Raw genomic sequence first — 19433 nt, 5'->3', positions numbered from 1 at the left:
CACAAATCCACAAAAAAGACAAAAAAAAAGAAACGAAAAGAGACGGAAAGAAGGCGACAAAAACTGGGAGATAAAAACTTAACAGAGAAAAAACGGTAAAAAAAAATAACAAAAGAAAACCAACAAAGGCGACAAAAAATATTTCGAAAGGGTAAAAATCCACAAAAACGAAAAAACGTGACAAAAGATCCACAAACCATTACAAAAATAGCGACAAAAAAGGCGGCACGAAAGTGATTCAGAAAGAATGAAAAAATTGACAAAAAAAAGCAAAAAAGCGACAAACAAGGTGACCAAAAAAAAGGTACGAAAAAGGCCAAAAAAATCAGAAAAGCGAAAATAAAGAGAGGAGAAAAATAAGGGGACTAAAAAGGCACCAAAAACGATAAAAAGGGCAACAAAATCTTCAAAAACCAACAAAAAATGCGATCATGGAAAAGTAGACCAAAACAAGATGATAAAAAATCGGCAAAAAAGGAGATAAAAATAAAGTGACCCAAAAAAGACAAAAAAGGTGACTAAAACGATTTGAAAAAAACTTGTAAAAAGGAAAAAGGAGTCGAATAAGCGGTAAAAAAACCGCATAGTAAAAGATGGCAAAATAAGTGATAAAAGTTGTTTCAGTTCAATATAATCCCATGAAGACAAAGAAAATTATTTTCTTGCTAAATATAAATGCAAGATAAATGCATAACACGCCCCTAGTTTCTACGTTATATTTGTGCGGAACATTGTGGTATTGATGATAATGTGAACGAACAATAAAAATACAACAGTTAAAATTTTGGAAAATATGACTTTAGTTCTTGACAGAAATTCAATCAAAGACAAATCTTCAAAAATCCATAGCTACATTTGATCCTGTTTTTTCTTAAAAATTAATTAGCAGCTGACGGATTATAAATTGGTTACTAACGCCTTCTAGAAATCAAAAACAAATATACGAATGTTCAGTTTTCTCGGAATGAATAAACTAAAATCGATAAACAAAATTACATCATCTTTATTTCATTGCTCGTGCAGGCGCGATGCTGTTACATATAAATAGGCTTCAAAATTCAAAAACGATAAAAAAATATATAAAACATGTATGGAAATTTCTGAATGTAAATATTTAACAGCCGGCATAATTAAATTTGAGCCGCTTCTAAAAATAAATGACAGTGTTTTATCTAATATAAAAAACAAATCTGAATCAAAATTTTGGGTGGCGCTCTCCAAGATGTGAGATGCCGCTGGGTCCGTTGGCCTATTCTTATAAAAGAAAGTTCTAATTGTTAGACCAAACAGTGACAACTATTAAGTACTAATACACACAGCAGTAGTACTCCAGAACGTGAGTCACCATTTAAAACAGTTACAACTGTTTCTAAACCACAAAATTGGCGAAAACCGCACAATGTCTTTGTTTAAAAACTGATACTGGTTTATCTTGAATACACAGTCTGATAGGAAGTATATCTGATGTGATTATGTATCCGTTCATTATCGAGTGCACTTAACTAAGTAAACAAAAAGAAAAGGAGACTAGGTATTTAAATGGCTGGAGAAATCCTCAACTTGCACACTTTCCCTAACTAGTCATATAAACAAACAATCAGGAGGAAATACTTATCACTGATAACGCGAAGGCCAAATTCGGACAACGCATGAAACATGGTTGCAAGAAATCCAAGAGATAATTCGCATCCAAAGTTCACTAGTGGAAAATTAACTCATTTTAAAATTAGCGTGGAAATACACGCGAAGAATTTATTATACAGGTGATAATGTCAGAATTCTTGATAATACAACGTACACAAACTGATTAAAGTTGTAGAAAAAACCTTGAACTATCGGCGCAAGCAATTCAAATATTCATGACGTGTCATCTTCAAGGTGCAAACTTTTTCAAAAAAACCACCTTGAACCGTCATAAATCTGTTACAAGTATCTCGATTAGCTAAAAAAAATCACACGCGCTTCTCCGAACCCAAAACTTCCACCATCAATCAACACCGGCCGAAACACGTGTCTCTTTTTGCAAATTTCTCCCGTCACGTGACCTTGACTCGAGCCGGGTCCGAGTGGTGTTTTTTTCCAGTGGTTCGGCTGGTGCGGTACGACCATTCTAGCACAACCATTCGTCGAGTGAAGAAGTGTTAACATGACGTCAGAGACCAAGGGTAGTTCTGCTCTCCAATACATCGCGGCGCTTTCGGGTGAGTTATCGATTCTGTTCCTTGAATTTTTCCGCGTTACTTGCCAAAGTGAAACTATTTCAAAACGGGACTAATTCGGTCCGCTTTGCCTCCAACAAAGCCTTTGTCGAGGAAGACAAAGGTGTGCGTTTTGCTGAATCAGTGCTACCGTTTTATTGTGTGCATGCTATCTAAAATTCAAATGGGGATAGGACGTTAGAACGGTGCTAGCTTGCGCTCATTTAAAATTTAAAGGGGTGTGCAAAATTGAACAACGTTGTTTCCGAATCTTGGAATTCCGGGGCCATCTGTGACAAAGGGGACGTTTTAGCCTGAAGGGTCTACCTGTTTGAGTGATGGATGCACTTATTGTTCGACTCGAAAGGGCTAGAACTAGACTGACTGGAGACTGGAGGGCTTTGAGCGACTTGTTTTGCAAAAACCGGTGTAGTTCTTGCAAATGCGTTGCGTAACTTGTCCATTAACCTCGTCAGTGGGTCACACTGGAATGTCAACACACGCGGTTTTCAGCTGATGCAAGATGCAAATCTGAGACGATTTGTTTGATTCGGTTTTGGTTTGTTTAAAAACGTAGCGAAGGTTTGAAAATCAAAATATTTGGTGCCAAAAAACAATGAACAGTTGCAGCTTCTAGTTGCTAATAAAAGTCGTATTTTGAGAAAAGAGGTTAATGTTTTACTTGCTTAATTCAGTTATAAATGTTTATTGTGCTATTAAAGTTGCATTTACTTTGAACATTAAAAATTAGAAAAATTGTACAGCCAGCGGAGGCGACACTAACATTTACATAACGATAACATCGGTGTTGTAATAAGTGGAACGAGTTGTAGACGAAAAACGCGGATCATGTGTTGTTTAGTTGTACTGACTGTGGCGGCGTTGTAACGGCTCTGTTGTCTGTACAAATTGTATTAAAATCCCCTGAAAAACGTAATTAATTGTCTGAAAAAGAGATGATTGTTAAATATTCAAAAGTGCAAGAATTCTTTTGTGTTCTGAAGAAAGTCTGTTTAACCTAGATTTTTATAACCCCTAGAGCATGAAAAAGTAGGTTTGCCGTTTCCGTCTGTGTGTTGGTAATTTAATTAGAAACTACTGAACTGATTCTTGTGAAATGGCAGACGTAATTGAGGAATATATGTATTAAGTAAATCTTGCTTGAATTTTATGAAATAACACTTCTCTGTACCTGTGATTTATGGATTTGCCTTAATTTTTCTTCCCGAGCGTAAGCTAAGGAAGTATTGTGATAGAGTCCATCGGGCGAGTGACTAATTTAATGTTTTCTCGACGCATTTGTGTCGAGTTTTGTTTGACAGATAATCTTCCAAACTACCCGACCGTTTGTTGTCAAATTTTGTATGTACTTTAGGAAAATGTCGTGTGGACGGAAAAACGCTAACAAAGAAGAAAAGCCGAAAAATAGTTCAAGAATTGAATTTCGAGAAATAGAAAATCGAAAAATTGAAAAATTAAAAACAGAAAGACGAAAAATAGCAAAATTAAAAACAACGAAAAACTAAAATACCTAAAAATTGAAAAATCGAAAAATTTGAATTCGAGAAAATAAAAACTGAAAAATGATTCAAAAATAGGGAAAATTGAAAAATTGCAACATGAAACATCGAAAAGTTTAAGAATTGAAATTCAAGAAATAGGAAATCGAAAAATTGAAAAACCCAAAAATTAAAAACTGTGAGTCAAAAAATCGAATTGGAAGCAACGAAAAATTAAAACATCTAAAAATTGATAAATTTGATTTGGAGAAAATTAAAATGGAAAAATAGTTCAAAAATCGGAAAAATCGAAAAAATTAAGCAATTGAAAAGTATTAACACCGAGAAATTGAAAAATCAAAAACGAAAAACCTAACTGTAACACTGAAAAACCGAAAAATTAAAAAATCTCAGATAACGAAAAACTAAAAATATTTGAAAATTGGAAAATCGAAAAATTTGAATTTGAGAAAATAAAAATTGAAGAATAATTCGGAAACAGGAAAAATCGACAAATTGCAACATGAAACATCGAGAAGTTAGGAATTAAAATGCGAGAATTTGGAAATCTGGAAATCGAAAAAAAAATTGAGAGACGAAAAATCGCAAAATTGGAAGCAACGAAAAATTAAAACATCTAAAAATAAAAAAATGAAAAAATTTTAATTGGAGAAAGTAAGAATGGAAAAATATGTAGTTCAAAATCGGAAAAAAACAAAAATATTAAAAATTGCAACAATGAAACATTGAAAAGTTTAAAAATTGAAATTAAAGGAACTAAAAATGAAAAATTGAAAAAATTAAAAATTGGGAGACGAAAAATAGCAAAATTGAAAACAACGAAAGGTTAAAACATCTGAAAATTGAAAAATCGAAAAATTTGAACTCAAGAAAATGAAAATGGAGAAATAGTCAAAAATTGGAAAAACTCGAAAAAATTAAAAATTGAAAAACCTAAAAATTGCAACAGTGAAACATATTTGAAAAAGCGAAATACGTCAAAAAAAGTAGACAGAATAAAGTGAGAAAAAAATCGACACGAAAGCAATGAGCGAAAAAATCCATTAAAAAAACACATAAAGCGACCAGAAAAGACGATAATGTAACATTGCATCAAAAAAAGATGCCCAAAAAAGACAATAGAGAACAACAAAAAAAAAGTGGAAAAACGAAGAGAGAAAAAATAAAATAACAAAAAAACGGCGACTTAAAAAAGCCGATTTTAAAGGGAATCAGAAAACCCGTTTTAAAAACGGCAAAAAACGTAAAAAATAAGTCGACAAAAGAGTGCAATAAGAAAAGGTAAAAAAAAAACAAAAACGACAAAACCGTAACAAAACAACACAAAAATATGTCAAAAAATGTAGACAAAATAAGTGAGAAAAAATCGACACGAAAGCATTTAAAAAATAGGCGAAAAAATCCATAAAGCGACCAAAAAGCGCCTAAAAACAACAAAAAAGGCGGAAAAAAATGACAAATACAATTTAAAAAGTCAAAAACGCCACAAAAACGAAAAAATGTCATAAAAAGACGATAAAAAAAATCAACCAAAAACGACAAAAAACAAAAAAAAAATTTCATTGAAGAAAGTAAAAATGGAAAAATAGTTCAAAAATCGGAAAAACCGAAAGAAATTAAAAATTGGGAAATAGAAAAATTGCAACAATGACACATCGAAAAGTTTAAGAATTGAAATTCGAGAAATTGAAAATCAAAAAATTGAAAAACTTAAAAATTAAAAATTGAGACGAAAAATAGCGAAATTGAAAACAACGAAAAATTAAAATATCCAAAAACTGAAAAATTCGTAACAATGGAAAAATAGTCACAAATCAGAAAAAAACTTGAAAACATTTAAAATTGAGGAATCGAAAATTGAAAAATTGAAAAGTCAAAACACGGAGAAATTGAAAAATCAAAAATGAAAAACCTAAAAGTTGCAAAATTGAACATCGAAAAATTAAAAAAAATCTAATACATATTTTCCAAATTGAAGAACAACAAAAAACGCCATTAAAAAAATGCACCAAAAAAGGGCGGTACAAAAAGAAGAAAAAACCTGTAAGAAAATCACGACCACAAAATAGAGAAAAAATAAAATAATAAAGCGCTAAAAACGATTCAAAAAGGACAAAAAAACGGCAAAACGTGCACCAAAAAAAGATGCCAAAAAAAACAAAGAACAACAAAAGAACGACAAGTCACAACAAAAACAGCGACAAAAATCATAACAAAAAAAAAGGAAAAACAAAGGGAGAAAAAATAAAATAACGAAAAAACGGCGATTAAAAACAGGCAACTTTAAAGGGAACAAAAAAAAATCGTTTTAAAAACATAAAAAAATGTAAAAAAATAAGTCGACAAAAAAAGTGCAATAAAAAAGCAAAAACGGCAGAAACGTAACAAATTCCCCATAAAAATACGTCAAAAAGTAGACAAAATAAAGTGACAGAAAAATCGACACGAAAGCAATTAAAAAATGGGCGAAAAATCCATAAAAAAGCCATATAAAGCGACCAAAAAAGCGCCAAAAAAATTACAAAAAATGCGAAAAAAAGCGCCAAAAAGTCAAAAACGAAAAAATGTCATAAAAACACGCTAAAAAACAACCAAAAACGACAAAAATCACAAAGGTAAAAAAAGGTGACAAAAAACGATTTAAAAAAAAATTAGAAAAGACGAAAATCGAAAAATTTTAATTGGAGAAAGTCAAAATGGAAAAATAGTTCAAAAATCGAAAAAATTAAAAATTGGAGAAAGGAAAATCGAAAATTTGAGAAACTGAAAAACTAAACGAGTGAAAAAGTCGAAACACTGAAAATTTGAAAAATCAAAAATGAAAAACCTAAAAGTTGCAACATTGAAACATCGAAAAACCGCAAAATTAAAACAATCTAATACATATTTATTGAAATCATCGAAAAATTACAAAGTCGTAAAATTGAAGAAACGAAGTTAAAAATTTGAGAAATACAGCATCAACGTTGAGAAATTGAAAAAAATGAAGAAATAAAATAGGTATAAAGTGAAAAATTGCGTATCGAAAAATTAGAATTAAAAAAAATTAAACATAAGAATTGCGAAGTTAAAATCCAAAAGCTAATTTAAATTGAAATAATTTCACTCGATTATCAAGTATCTTATTTAGTTTGATTTATGTAAACAATTTTTTTTGTAAATAAAATTATTATTATTTATAAATCTAAAAATTTAAATCGAGAAAATGAAAAATAAAACAACTGAAAAATCTAAAAATTAAAAATTCAGAAACTAAAAGTCGAAACACTGAAAAATTAGAAATCGAGGAATTGAAAAATGGAAAAATTGATACGTCAAAAGTTTGAAAAATTACTACAATTGAAGCTGAAAATAGCAAAATCGTAAGACTGAAGAAAGGAAAAAAGTCGAAAAACTTGAAAAATCTTAAAATTTAAAATTGACAACTAGAAAAATTGCAAATCGAAACACTAAATCGAAAAATTAACAATCGCAAAACAAATATCCAAAATGCAACTGCAGACAGGTTTTTTCTAAAAAAATCAAAATTGTATACATTTTCCAATTTACCTTGGAAATTTCAAAATCAAATACCCCGAAACCTTGCAAACGTTTTAAGGTTATCGGTAACATGGTAAATCAAAATGTACAAAAAATTCGATAACGTTATCTCATCAAAAAATTTGTGTATGGAAAAACTCACTAGAAACATATCAAAAGGTGCATCTTTACCTGTACTGTAAAAATTCAACGAATATTGTTAAGTTTGATGGTTATGAATAAGAACAGCGGACAGTCGTTTTCTTAAGTTTTATTAACAAATAACAAGTGTGTTCTTGAATGAGATAGAATATGACCCTTAGGTCCAGAATAAGAGTAGAATTATGAAGAATTATGACCGTTAGGTCCATAGATTGAATATAGAGACTATGTTTACCGCTTGAGGAGTGCTTGAAGAGTCAATGAATAATGTTCCCTGTTTAAGTTTTATAAAATAACATATTCCTCTACTTGTAGTTTATGAAGCCGTGTTGGGTTTTTGCCGTATGCATTTAACAATTTTACTTTGAAATTTCCAAATCGAATGCTCTGAAATCTCGTAAACGTTTTACGGTTGAAAACTGAAAGATCGAAAAATTTGAAATTGGGAAAAGAAAAGCCAAAAAAGGTTAAATTGAAAAAATTTAAATTCGAAAAAATTGAAGGATTGAAAATAGAAAAATTGGAAAAGTAAAAATTGAAAAGTCGGAGCACCGAGAAACTGAATAATCAAAAATGAAAAACCTAAAAACTGTAACATTGAAACATCGGGAAACTGAAAAATTAAAAAAATCTAATACATATTTGAAAAATCGAAAAATTGCAAAATTGTAAAATTGAAGAAACGAAGAATTAAAAATTGAGAGACGAAAAATAGCCAAGTTGAAAACAACTAAAAATTAAAAAATGGAGACTAGAAATCGAAAGGTTAATTTAAATTGAATTCATTTTTACCGAATGCTCTGAAATCTTGCAAAACGTTTACGGTTAAAAACTGACAACTTTGAAATTGAGAAAAGAAAAGCCGAAAAACAATTCAAAAATAAAAAAAAAACGAAAAATTGCAAGGATCAAACATTGAAAAGTTCAAGAATTGAACTTCGAAAAATAGAAAATCGAAAAATTAAAAAACCGAAAAATTAAAAATTGAGAGACGAAAAATCCCAAAATTGGAAAATTTTAATTGGAGAAAGTCAAAATGAAAAAATTGTTCAAAAATCGGATAAAATAAAAAATAAAAATTGGAAAATAGAAAAATTGCAACAATGAAATATTGAAAAGTTTAAAAATTAAAATTAAAGAAATTGAAAATCGAAAAATTTGAATTCGAGAAAGTAAAAATTGAAGAATAATTGAAAAATAGGAAAAATCGAAAAATTGCAACATGAAACATAGAAAAGTTTAAGAATTGAAATGCGAGAAATTGGAAATCTGGAAATCGAAAAATTGAAAAACCGAAAAATGAAAAATTGAGAGACGAAAAATCGCAAAATTGGAAGCAACGAAAAATTAAAACATCTAAAAACTGAAAAATGAAAAAATTTGAATTGGAGAAAGTAAAAATGGAAAAATATGTTGCTCAAAAATCGGAAAAAATAAAAAATATTAAAAATTAGTAAATAGAAAAATTGCAACAATGAAACATTGAAATGTTTAAAAATTGAAATTCATGAAATTGAGAATGGAAAAATTGAAAACATTAAAAATTGGGAGACGAAAAATAGCAAAATTGAAAACCACGAAAAGTTGAAACATCGAAAAATTTGAACTGGAGAAAATGAAAATGGAGAAATAGTCAAAAATCGGAAAAAATCGAAAAAATTAAAACAAAAACCTGACAAAAATCACTAAAGTAACAAAAAAAAAGATTTAAAAAAATTAGGAGACGAAAAAGCGCAAAATTGAAAGCAACGAAAAATTAAAACACCCAAAAATTGAAAAATGAATAAAATTTAATTGGAGAGAAAAAAAATGGAAAAATTGTTCAAAAATCGGAAAAACCGAAAAAAATAAAAAATTGGGAAATAGAAAAACTGCAACAATGAAACATCGAAAAGTTTAAGAATTGACAAATTGAGAGACGAAAAATCGCAAAATTGGAAACAACGAAAAATTAAAACATCTAAAAATTGAAAAATGAAAACATTTTAATTCGTGAAAGTAAAAATGGAAAAATACATACCTAGTTCAAAAATCGGAAAAAATCAAAAATATTAAAAATAGGACATAGAAAAATTGCAACAATGAAACATCGAAAAGTTAAAGCATCTGAAAATGGAAAAATCGAAAAACTTAACTGGAAAAAATGAAAATGGAAAAATAGTTAAAAATCGAAAAAATCGAAAAAAATAAAAATTGGAATAACGAAAAATTAAAACACCTAAAAACTAATAAATTTGAATTGGAGAAACTAAAAATGGAAAAATTGTTCAAAAATAGGAAAAAATCAAACAAATAAAAAATTGGGAAATAGAAAAATTGTAACAATGAAATATTGAAAAGTTTAAAAATTAAAATTAAAGACATTGAAAATCGAAAAATTGAAAAAATGATAAATTGAGAAACGAAAAATAGCAAAATTGAAAATAAAGAAAAGTTAAATAATCCAAAGATTGGAAAATAGAAACATTTGAATTGGAGAAAGTGAAAATGGAAAAATAATCAAAAATCGAAAAAATTGAAAATTGAAGAATCGAAAATTTGAAAAACTGAAACATTAGGCAATTGAAAAATAGAAACATCGATAAATTAAAACATCCAAAAATTGAAAAACCGAAAATTTTGAATTGGAGAAAGTAGAAATGGAGAAAAAGTTAAAAAATCGGAAAAAACTAAAAATTGGGAAATAGGAAAATTGCAACAATGAAACGTCAAAAAGTGTGAGAAGTGAAATTCGAGAAATTGAAAATCAAAAAATTGAAAAACTTAAAATTAAAAGATAAGACGAAAAATAGCGCAATTGAACACAACGTAAAATTAAAATATCTATAAATTGAAAAATCGAAAAATTTGAACTGAAGAAAGTAAAAATGGAAAAATAGTCAAAATTTGGAGGACTGAAAAATTAAACAATTGAACAATTGAAAAATCGAAACACCGAGAAATTGAAAAATCAAAAATGATAAACCTAAAAGTTGGACTTTGAATCATCGAAAAACCCAAAATTAAAAAATCTAATACATATTTGAAAAATCGAAAAATTGAAGAAATGAAAAACTGAAAAATCACAAACTAAAATTTGAGAAATCAAATATTGCAACGTTGAAACTGAAAAACATGTAGATTTAGAATATTTAAAAACTGAAAAAACGCAAATCGAAAAAATAAAAATGGAGTGAAAGTAAAAATGCAAAAATAGTTCCAGAATCCAAAAAATGAGAAATAGAAAAAGTGGAACAATGAAACATTGAAAAGTTAAGAATGGAAATTCGAGAAATTGAAAATCGAAAAATTGAAAAAATAAAAAATTTGAGAGACGAAAAATAATAAAAACTGAAAACAATGAAAAATTAAAACACCGAGAAATTGAAAAATTAAAAATGAAAAACCTAAATGTTCCATCTCGAAAAATTGAAGAAATGAAAAATTAAAAAATCATACATTAAAATTTGAGAAATAAAACATCGCAACGCTGAAATTCGAAAACACGTAGATTTAAAATATTTAAAAAATGAAAAAATGTAAATCGATAAAATAAAAACGAAGATTAAACATCGAAAAATTAAAATAAAGAATAATTAAACGAAAAAATTGTGAACGAAAAATTGCAAAATTAGAATCGAAAAGTTAATTTAAACTGAATTAATTTTTATCGAATGCTCTGAAATCTTGCAAAACGTTTTACAGTTAAAAACTGAAAGGTGTGAAATTGAGAAAAGAAAAGCCGAAAAATAGAAAGATAAAATCTGAAATCTTGCAAAACGTTTTACAGTTAAAAACTGAAAGGTGTGAAATTGAGAAGAGAAAAGCCGAAAAATAGAAAGATAAAATATCGAAAGTTCAAGAATTGAAAATTGAAAAATTAAAAAATCTAAAAATTATTAATAGGGAGACGAAAAATGGCGAAATTGAAAACAACGAAGAACTAAAATATCTAATCTCAGTTTAAAAATTGAAATTCAAGAAATTGAAGATCGAAAAATTGAAAACAACGAAAAGTTAAAATATCGAAAAATTGAAAAATCGAAAAATTTGAACTGGAGAAATAGTAAAAAATCGGAAAAAGTCTAAAAAAATTAAAATTAAAGAATCGAAAGTCGAAAATTTGAAAAACTGAAAAATTAAACAATAGAAAAGTCGAAATACGAGAAATTGAACAACCAAGAATGAAAAATCTAAAAGTTGTAACATTGAAACATCGATAAACCGAAAAATTAAAAAATCTAAAAATTAAAAATAGGGAGACGAAAAATCGCGAAATTGAAAACAACGAAAAACTAAAATATCTAATCTCAGTTTAAAAATTGAAATTCAAGAAATTGGAGATCGAAAAATTGAAAACAACGAAAAGTTAAAACATCGAAAAATTGAAAAATCGAAAAATTTGAACTGGAGAAATAGTAAAAAGTCGGAAAAAATCGAAAAAAAAAAATTGAACAATCAAAAATAGAAAATTTGAAAAACTGAAAAATTAAACAACAGAAAAGTCGAAATACGAGAAATTGAAAAACCAAAAATGAAAAATCTAAAAGTTGTAACATGGAAACGTCGATAAACCGAAAAATTAAAAAATCTAAAAATTAAAAATACAGACACGAAAAATCGCAGAATTAAAAACAACGAAAAGCTAAAATATCTAAAAACTGAAAAATCGAAAAATTTAAGAATTCAATGCGAGAAATTGGAAATCTGGAAATCGAAAAATTGGAAGCAACAAAAATTAAAACATCTAAAAATTGAAAAATGAAAAAATTTGAACTGGCAAAAGTAAAAATGTAAAAATATGTAGTTCAAAAATCGGAAAAAATCAAAAATATTAAAAATTAAGAAATAGAAAAATAGCAACAATAAAATATTGAAAAGTTTGAAAATTGAAATTAAAGAAACTAAAAATGAAAAATTGGGAGACGAAAAATAACAAAATTGAAAACATCGAAAAATTAAAACTTCTGCAGATGGAAAAATCGAAAAACTTGAACTGGAGAAAGTGAAAATGGAAAAATAGTTAAAAATCGGAAAAAATTAAAAAAATAAAAATTGAAGAATTGAAAATTGGGGCAACGAAAAATTAAAACATCTACAAATTGATAAATTTGAATTGGTGAAAGTAAAAATGGAAAAATAGTTCAAAAATAGGGAAAAATCAAACAAAAATTTGGAAAATAGAAAAATTGCAACAACGAAATATTGAAAAGTTTAAGAATTAAAATTAAAGAAATTGAAAATCGAAAAATTGCAAAATTGAAAACAAGGAACCGTTAAAACATCTAAACATTGAAAAATAGAAAAATTTTAACTGGAGAAGGTAAAAATGGAAAAATAGTCAAAAATCGGAAAATATCGAAAAAATTAAAATTTGAAGAATCGAAAATTTGAAAAACTGAAAAATTACGCAATTGAAAAGTAGAAACACCGAGAAATTGAAAAATCAAAAAATCAAAAAATCTAAAAATTAAAAATAGAGATACGAAAAATCTCAAAATTAAGAACAACGAAAAACTAAAACTAAAAATCAAACAATCGAAACATTTTAATTCGAGAAAGTAAAAATTGAAGAATAATTCAAAAATAGGAAAATTCGAAAAATTGCAACGTGAAACATCGAAAAGTTTATGAATTGAAAAACCGAACAATGAAAAATTCAGAGACGAAAAATTGCAAAATTGGAAGCAACAAAAAATTAAAACATCTAAAAATTGAAAAATGAAAAAATTTGAATTGGAGAAAGTTAAAATGGAAAAATATGTAGTTCAAAAATCGAAAAAAATCAAAAATATTAAAAATTAGTAAATAGAAAAATTGCAACAATGAAACATTGAAAAGTTAAAAATTGGGCGACGAAAAATAGAAAAATTGAGAACAACGAAAAGTTAAAACATCCAAAAATTGAAAAATCGAAAAATTTGAATTGGAGAAAGTGAAAATAGTCAAAAATCGGAAAAAATCGAGAAAATTAAAAACTGAAGAATCGAAAATCTAAATTTTGAAAAACTGAAAAATTAAACAATTGAAAAGTAGAAGCACCGAGAAATTGCAAAATCAAAAATGAAAAACCTAGAAGTTGTAACATTGAAACATCGAAGAATCGAAAAATTAAAAAAAACTAATAAATGTTTGAAAAATCGAAAAATTGCAAAAAAATCACAAAAACAACAAAAACACATCATTAAAAAAGTGCAAAAAAATTATACAAAAACAAGCATACAAAAAACGAAAAAGCCTGTCAGAAATCACGACCAAAAAAAGAGAGAAAAAATAAAATAACAAAAAATGGCGCTAACAAACGATTAAAAAAAAGACAGTAAAGTATAACAACAAAGCGACAAGAGCCACAATAAAAAAAACGACGAAAATCACAACAAAATAAAATGAAAAAATCACAACAAAAAAACGTGGAAAAATAAAGGGAGAAAAGTTAAGATAATGAAAAAACAGCAACTAAAAAAATGCGGCTTTCAAGAGAACCAAAAATTGTTTTAAAAACGGCAAAAAACGTAAGAAATAAAGTGAAAAAAAAATCGACACGAAAAAAATTATTCCAAATAAAAATGGGCGAATAACTCCACATAAAACCACCAAAAACAGATTTAAAAAATTGAGGGACGGAAAATTGCAAAATTGAAAAATTTGAATTGGAGAAAGTAAAAATGGAAGAATAGTTCAAAAATCGGAAGACATTAAAAACTAGGAAATAGAAAAATTGCAACAATGAAACATCGAAAAGTTTAAGAATTGAAATTCGAGAAATCGAAAATCAAAATATTGAAAAAAAAACTTGAACTGAAGAAATAAAAATGTAGAAATAGTCAAAAATCGGAAAAAAATCGAAAAATTAAAAATTGAAGAATCGAAAATAAAACATTTGAAAAATGGAAAAATAAGCAAAAATCGGAAAAAATTGAAAAACTGAAAGGCCGAAATAGCGAGAAATTGAAAAATCAAAAATGAAGAACCTAAGAATTGTAACACTAAAAAATCGAAAAACCGAAAAATTAAAAAAAAGGTTATAATATTGATAAATCGAAAAATTGCAAAAAAATCACCATTAAACGCCATTAAAAAATGCACCAAAAATACGATAAAAAACAAGTATAAAAAAGAAGAAAAAAAAAACAGAAAAACCGTGTCAGAAATCACGACCAGAACAGACGCTAAAAACGATTTAAAAAGGACAAAAAAATCCACAAAAACGACAAAAATTCCACCAAAAAAAAGATGGCAAAAAAAGACAATAGAGAACAACAAAAAAAACAACAAGACACAAGAGTCACAACAAAAAAAAAACGACAAAAATCACAACAAAATACAACGAGAAAAATCAACAAAAAAAGTGAAAAACAAATGGAGCAAAAATTACATAACGAAAAAGCTGCGATTAATACAAGGCGAATTTAAAGCGAACAAAAAAAAAAGTTTTAAAAACGGCAAAAAACGTAACAAATAAGTCGACAAAAAAAGTGAAATAAAAAGATAACAAAAGAACAAAAACAACAAAAAACATAACAAATATCCCCACAAAAAATACGTCAAAAAATGTAGACAAAATAAAGTGAGAAAAAAACGCCACGATAGCAATTAGAAAATGGGCGAAAAAATTTAAAAAAGCCACATAAAGCGACTAAAAAGCGCCTAAAGAACAGCAAAAAAGGCGGAAAAGTGCACAAAAAATAAAAAAATTGGAAAACTTAAAATTAAAACTTGAGACGAAAAATAGCGAATCTGGAAACAAGGAAAAATGAAAACATCTAAAAATTTAAAAATCGAAAAATTTGGAATGAAGAAAGTAAAAATGGAAAAAATATTTCAAAAATAGGAAAAAATCGAAAAAACTAAAAATTGAATAATCGAAAAAATTAAACAATTGTCGAAACACCGAGAAATTGAAAAATCAAAAATGTGAAACCTAAAAGTTGTAACATTGAAACATCGAAAAACCAAAAATTTTAAAAATCTAATACCTATCTGGGAAAATCGCAAAGTCGTAAAATTGAAAATCGAGAAACTGAAAAATTAAACCATACAATTGAAATTGAAAATATGTAACAAAATTTAAAAATCGAAAAACTGGGAAGTTTAAAACTTGAAAAATCTGAAAATTTAAAATTTAAAAAATCTGAAAATTTAAAATTGGGAACTAGAAAAATTACAGATCGAAACATTGAACCGAAAAATGAAAAATCGCAAAACAAAATTGCAAATGCATGGTAAATACATGGTAAATCAAAATTTATCTATTTATTCCATTCTAAAAAAACTTGATGACGTCATCTCAAAATTTTTCCGAATCAATCTAAAATATTCACAATAGTAAACTTGTGGTTTACGGTGCATATTTTTTTTAAATTTTTTTTTTTTTAAGATGACTAGTTGTATTTGTTCGACTATACTTTAGGAGTGAGGTAAGTTCTGTCAAAATAATCTTCGACCAATTTTTACCTTTCACGTCGAGATGAAAAAAATAAATCAATTGTGCAACAACACTATTTTTACAATTAATTAACTTGAAACCGCAACATGTTTGTGGTACGCATGATAAATCGCTAATCAAAATTTATCTGTGCATCCCCCCACAAAAATTTGATAACGTTATCTCAAACTTATATTAATAAATCTGTCGTAAAATGTACACAATATTATGAGTAATTTGTGGTTTATCAATGACCGAATCGTTCACTTTCCAGGCACCCTCGCTGTCATCTGCGATGGCATGCACTGCGGCTGGGCCTCCCCCAGCGTCCCCCAGCTCACCAACAACGAAACCTGCACCCTCTGCATCGACGAAAACGAGGGCTCCACCCTGGCCGTCATGCCCCTCATCGGCTCCATCGCCGGCTCGCTCACCGCCGCCACCATCGTCGACATCTTCGGCCGCAAGCACACCATGCTGGCCACCGCCGTCCCCTTCTTCGTGGGCTGGATCATGGTGGCCTTCTGCCAGAACGTCATCCTCTTGTACATAGCCCGCTTCATCGCCGGCGCCTCCGGAGGCATCACCTTCACCGTTCTACCTATGTACATCGGCGAAATCGCCGACCCCAAAGTCAGAGGACTGCTCGGATCCAGCTGCTCCGTCAACTGGATCGCCGGCTTCCTCCTAATCAATGTGATAGGATCGTACTTCAGTATTAAAACCACTGCGTTAATCTCTTCCATAGTACCTGCGTTGTTGTTCGTCACGTTCTTCTGGATGCCGGAAAGTCCGTACTATTTGTTGATGAAGGACAAGACGGAGCAGGCGCGGAAGAGTTTGGAAAGACTGAAAGGTAGCAAGAAGGTGGACGAAGACTTGAATCGGATGAGGAACGCCATCCAGGCGGAGAAGAAGTCACGGAATGGCAAATTCGCGGATTTGTACCGACTGGCGAGTAACAGGAAGGCTGTGTTTATTGTTTTGGGTCTTCGGGGCTTCCAGCAGCTCGCTGGTACCACCGCTATAGCGTTCTACACACACGAGATCTTCACAGCTGCGGGAGATCACATCTCGAACCACTACGCCGTGATGATCTACTATGCGGTGCAGTTGGTACTGACGATCATTTCTTCGAGTATTGTTGACAAGGCCGGACGCAGGCCGCTGTTGCTCATCTCTATGGCAGGGTCAGCTTTGGCCCTCTTCGTCGAAGGTACTTACTTCTACATCTTGAACGAAACCTCCATAGACACCAGCTCGTTCTCGATAGTTGCTGTGATAGGTCTTATTTCTTTTGTGATAATGTTTGGAGTAGGAATGCAGTCGATTCCGATTTGTATGTTAGGGGAGTTGTTCCCCACGAACGTGAAAGCGTTTGCCTTGTGTTTGGCAGATGTGTACTTTTGTGTGATGGCAACCGTCGCGTCAAAGTATCTACAGATCACGAAAGTGGAGTTTGGGTTACACGTTTCGTTCTATGGATTCTGCGTGTGTTCAGTCATAGGGTTAGTTTTTATTTATTTCGTTGTACCGGAGACCAAGGGGAAAACGTTAGAGGATATCCAGAAGAAACTAAGAGGGGAGAAGGAAGAGAGGACGGAGAAAGGGACTGACGAAGAGAAGATTAGTTTGAAGGCTTAAATTTAAAGACATGTATTAAGTGTAGGATTTTATTGTGTTGATTAAATTTTTAAGAATTTTTAAATGTGTCTTTTTATCAAACCCAGTCACGTTAGAGTTGGCTACCGACGTCGGGACATTAACCACGCGATTTATTCTTTAAACAATATATAGGTTGGTAGTATCATAGATTAATAGAGAAGCGTCATAGTTTAAATTAAATGACGGTTGAGGATTCCTCGACTTTCTTCTTTCGAATTCTCAGTTTTTCGAAATTTTAGTTTGGGGACTTTTCAGTTTACACCTATTTATTTTTCAATTTTTGGATTTTACAATTTCTCAATTTTTCAATTTCTCGGTTTTCAGTTTTTCTATTCAATTTTGGATTTTTCAGTTTTTGAGTTCTACAAACTCATTATTTATCGATTTTTCAATTACTTTATTTTTCAGGTTTTTTGGTTTTTCAATTTTTCTATTTTTTCAGGTTTCGATTTTTCAACTTCATTTTTTTGATTTTTCGATTTCTAAATTTTTCAGTTTTTTAATTTCTCAGTTTTTGGACATTTCAGTTTTGGGATTTTTCAGTTTTTATTTCATTTTTCAGTTTTTTGATATTTCAGTTTTGGGATTTTTCAATATTTCTGTTCTTCGACTTGTCCATTTTTGACTTCTGAATTTTTCGATGTGTCGACTTTTTACTTTTTCGATTTTTAAATTTTAGAATTCTCAATTTTTTGGTATTTTAATTTTTCAATGTGTTAAAATTTTTGATTTTTCGATTTCTCGATTTTTCATTTCAGCTCTTCCATATTTCAATTTTTCAAATGTTTCGATTTCTTAATCTTTCGATTTTTCGACTTCCCGGTTTTAGATTTTCTATTGTCGTTTTTTCAATTTTTCGATTTTTAAATTTTAGATTTTTCAGTTTTTTGATATTTTAATTTTTCAATATTTAAAATTTTCGATTTCTCGATTTATCATTTCAGTTTTTCAAATTTTCAAATTTTTCAAATGTTTTGATTTCTTAATCAATCGATTTTTCGACTTCTCGGTTTTAGATTTTCTGTTTGTTAATAATTGTTGTTTTTTCAAATTTTCGATTTTTCTTTTTTTCAAATTTGGCATTTATAAACTGTCAATTTCTCGATTTTTCAATTAATCGATGTTTTGATTTTCCCATTTCTTGACTTTCGAGGATTTTGAAATTCCTGTTCTTCAATTCTTTAATTTTTCGATTTTTCTGGTTTTTGATTTTTATTTTTTTAAGGTTTCAGTTTTTCGACTTCACTTTTTGGATTTTTCTATTGCTCAATTTTTCGACTTTTTAGGTTCCCAGTTTTTGGATATTTCAGTTTTCGGATTTTTCAGTTTTTCTTTCATTTTTCAGTTTTTCGATATTTCAGTTTTGGGACTTTTAAATATTTCGATTTTTCAATTTTTGACTTTTATCAACTTTTTTTCTGTTTTTCAATTATCGTTTTTCCAATTTTTCGGTTTTTAAATTTTAGATTTTTCAGTTTTTTGATATTTTAATTTTTCAATATTTAAAATTTCAGTTTTTTCGATTTTTCGTTTCAGTTCTTCGATATTTCAGTTTTTCAAGTTTTCGAATTTTTCAAATGTTTTGATTTCTTAATCAATCGAATTTTCGACTTCCCGGTTTTAGATTTTCTGTTTTTCAATTGTCGTTTATTCAAATTTTCAATTTTTCAAATTTGACGTTTATAAACTGTCAATTTTTCGATTTTTCAATTAATCGACAATTTTTCGATGTTTTTATATTTCATTTTTTAAAATTCTAGGTTTTTCGATATCTCGAGTTTTCAATTCTTCTATATTTTTAATTTTCGATTTTCCAGTTTTTCTTTTTTAAAATTTTTCGATTATTCAATTTTTTGATTTCTCAATTTATCGAATTCCGATGTTTCGTTGTTTTGATTGTTCAGTTTCTCAATTTATCAATTTTTCAATTTTTAACTTTCCTTTTCGGCTTACGACTCCTCAATT

At 28.8% G+C, this 19433-nt stretch overlaps 1 protein-coding gene across 1 annotated transcript; it reads left to right on the top strand.

The window, feature by feature from the left end:
• Positions 1-1988: 1988 nt before the first annotated feature.
• On the top strand, positions 1989-17511 carry LOC135131317 (facilitated trehalose transporter Tret1-like). Its single transcript, XM_064058986.1, has 2 exons — positions 1989-2201; positions 16078-17511. Exons 1-2 carry the CDS (start codon positions 2147-2149, stop codon positions 17445-17447), a joined length of 1425 nt encoding a protein of 474 aa, XP_063915056.1. The 5' UTR covers positions 1989-2146; the 3' UTR covers positions 17448-17511.
• The last annotated feature ends 1922 nt before the right edge of the window (positions 17512-19433 follow it).

The sequence above is a fragment of the Zophobas morio genome, unplaced genomic scaffold, assembly GCF_036711695.1.
Source record: "Zophobas morio isolate AGI-343-1 ecotype UQ-CSIRO unplaced genomic scaffold, CSIRO_AGI_Zmor_V1 ptg000020l, whole genome shotgun sequence".
Classification (NCBI taxonomy): Eukaryota; Metazoa; Arthropoda; class Insecta; order Coleoptera; family Tenebrionidae; genus Zophobas; species Zophobas morio.
Note: the sequence above shows the minus strand (reverse complement) of the source record. Positions and strands in the feature narration are given on the sequence as shown.

Bases quoted from the DNA above. Each gene is read 5' to 3' on its own strand.
- LOC135131317 (XM_064058986.1), top strand. From the start codon at position 2,147: ATGACGTCAGAGACCAAGGGTAGTTCTGCTCTCCAATACATCGCGGCG. The intron at 2,202-16,077 runs GTGAGTTATCGA...TTCACTTTCCAG, and splicing joins ATACATCGCGGCGCTTTCGG to GCACCCTCGCTGTCATCTGC.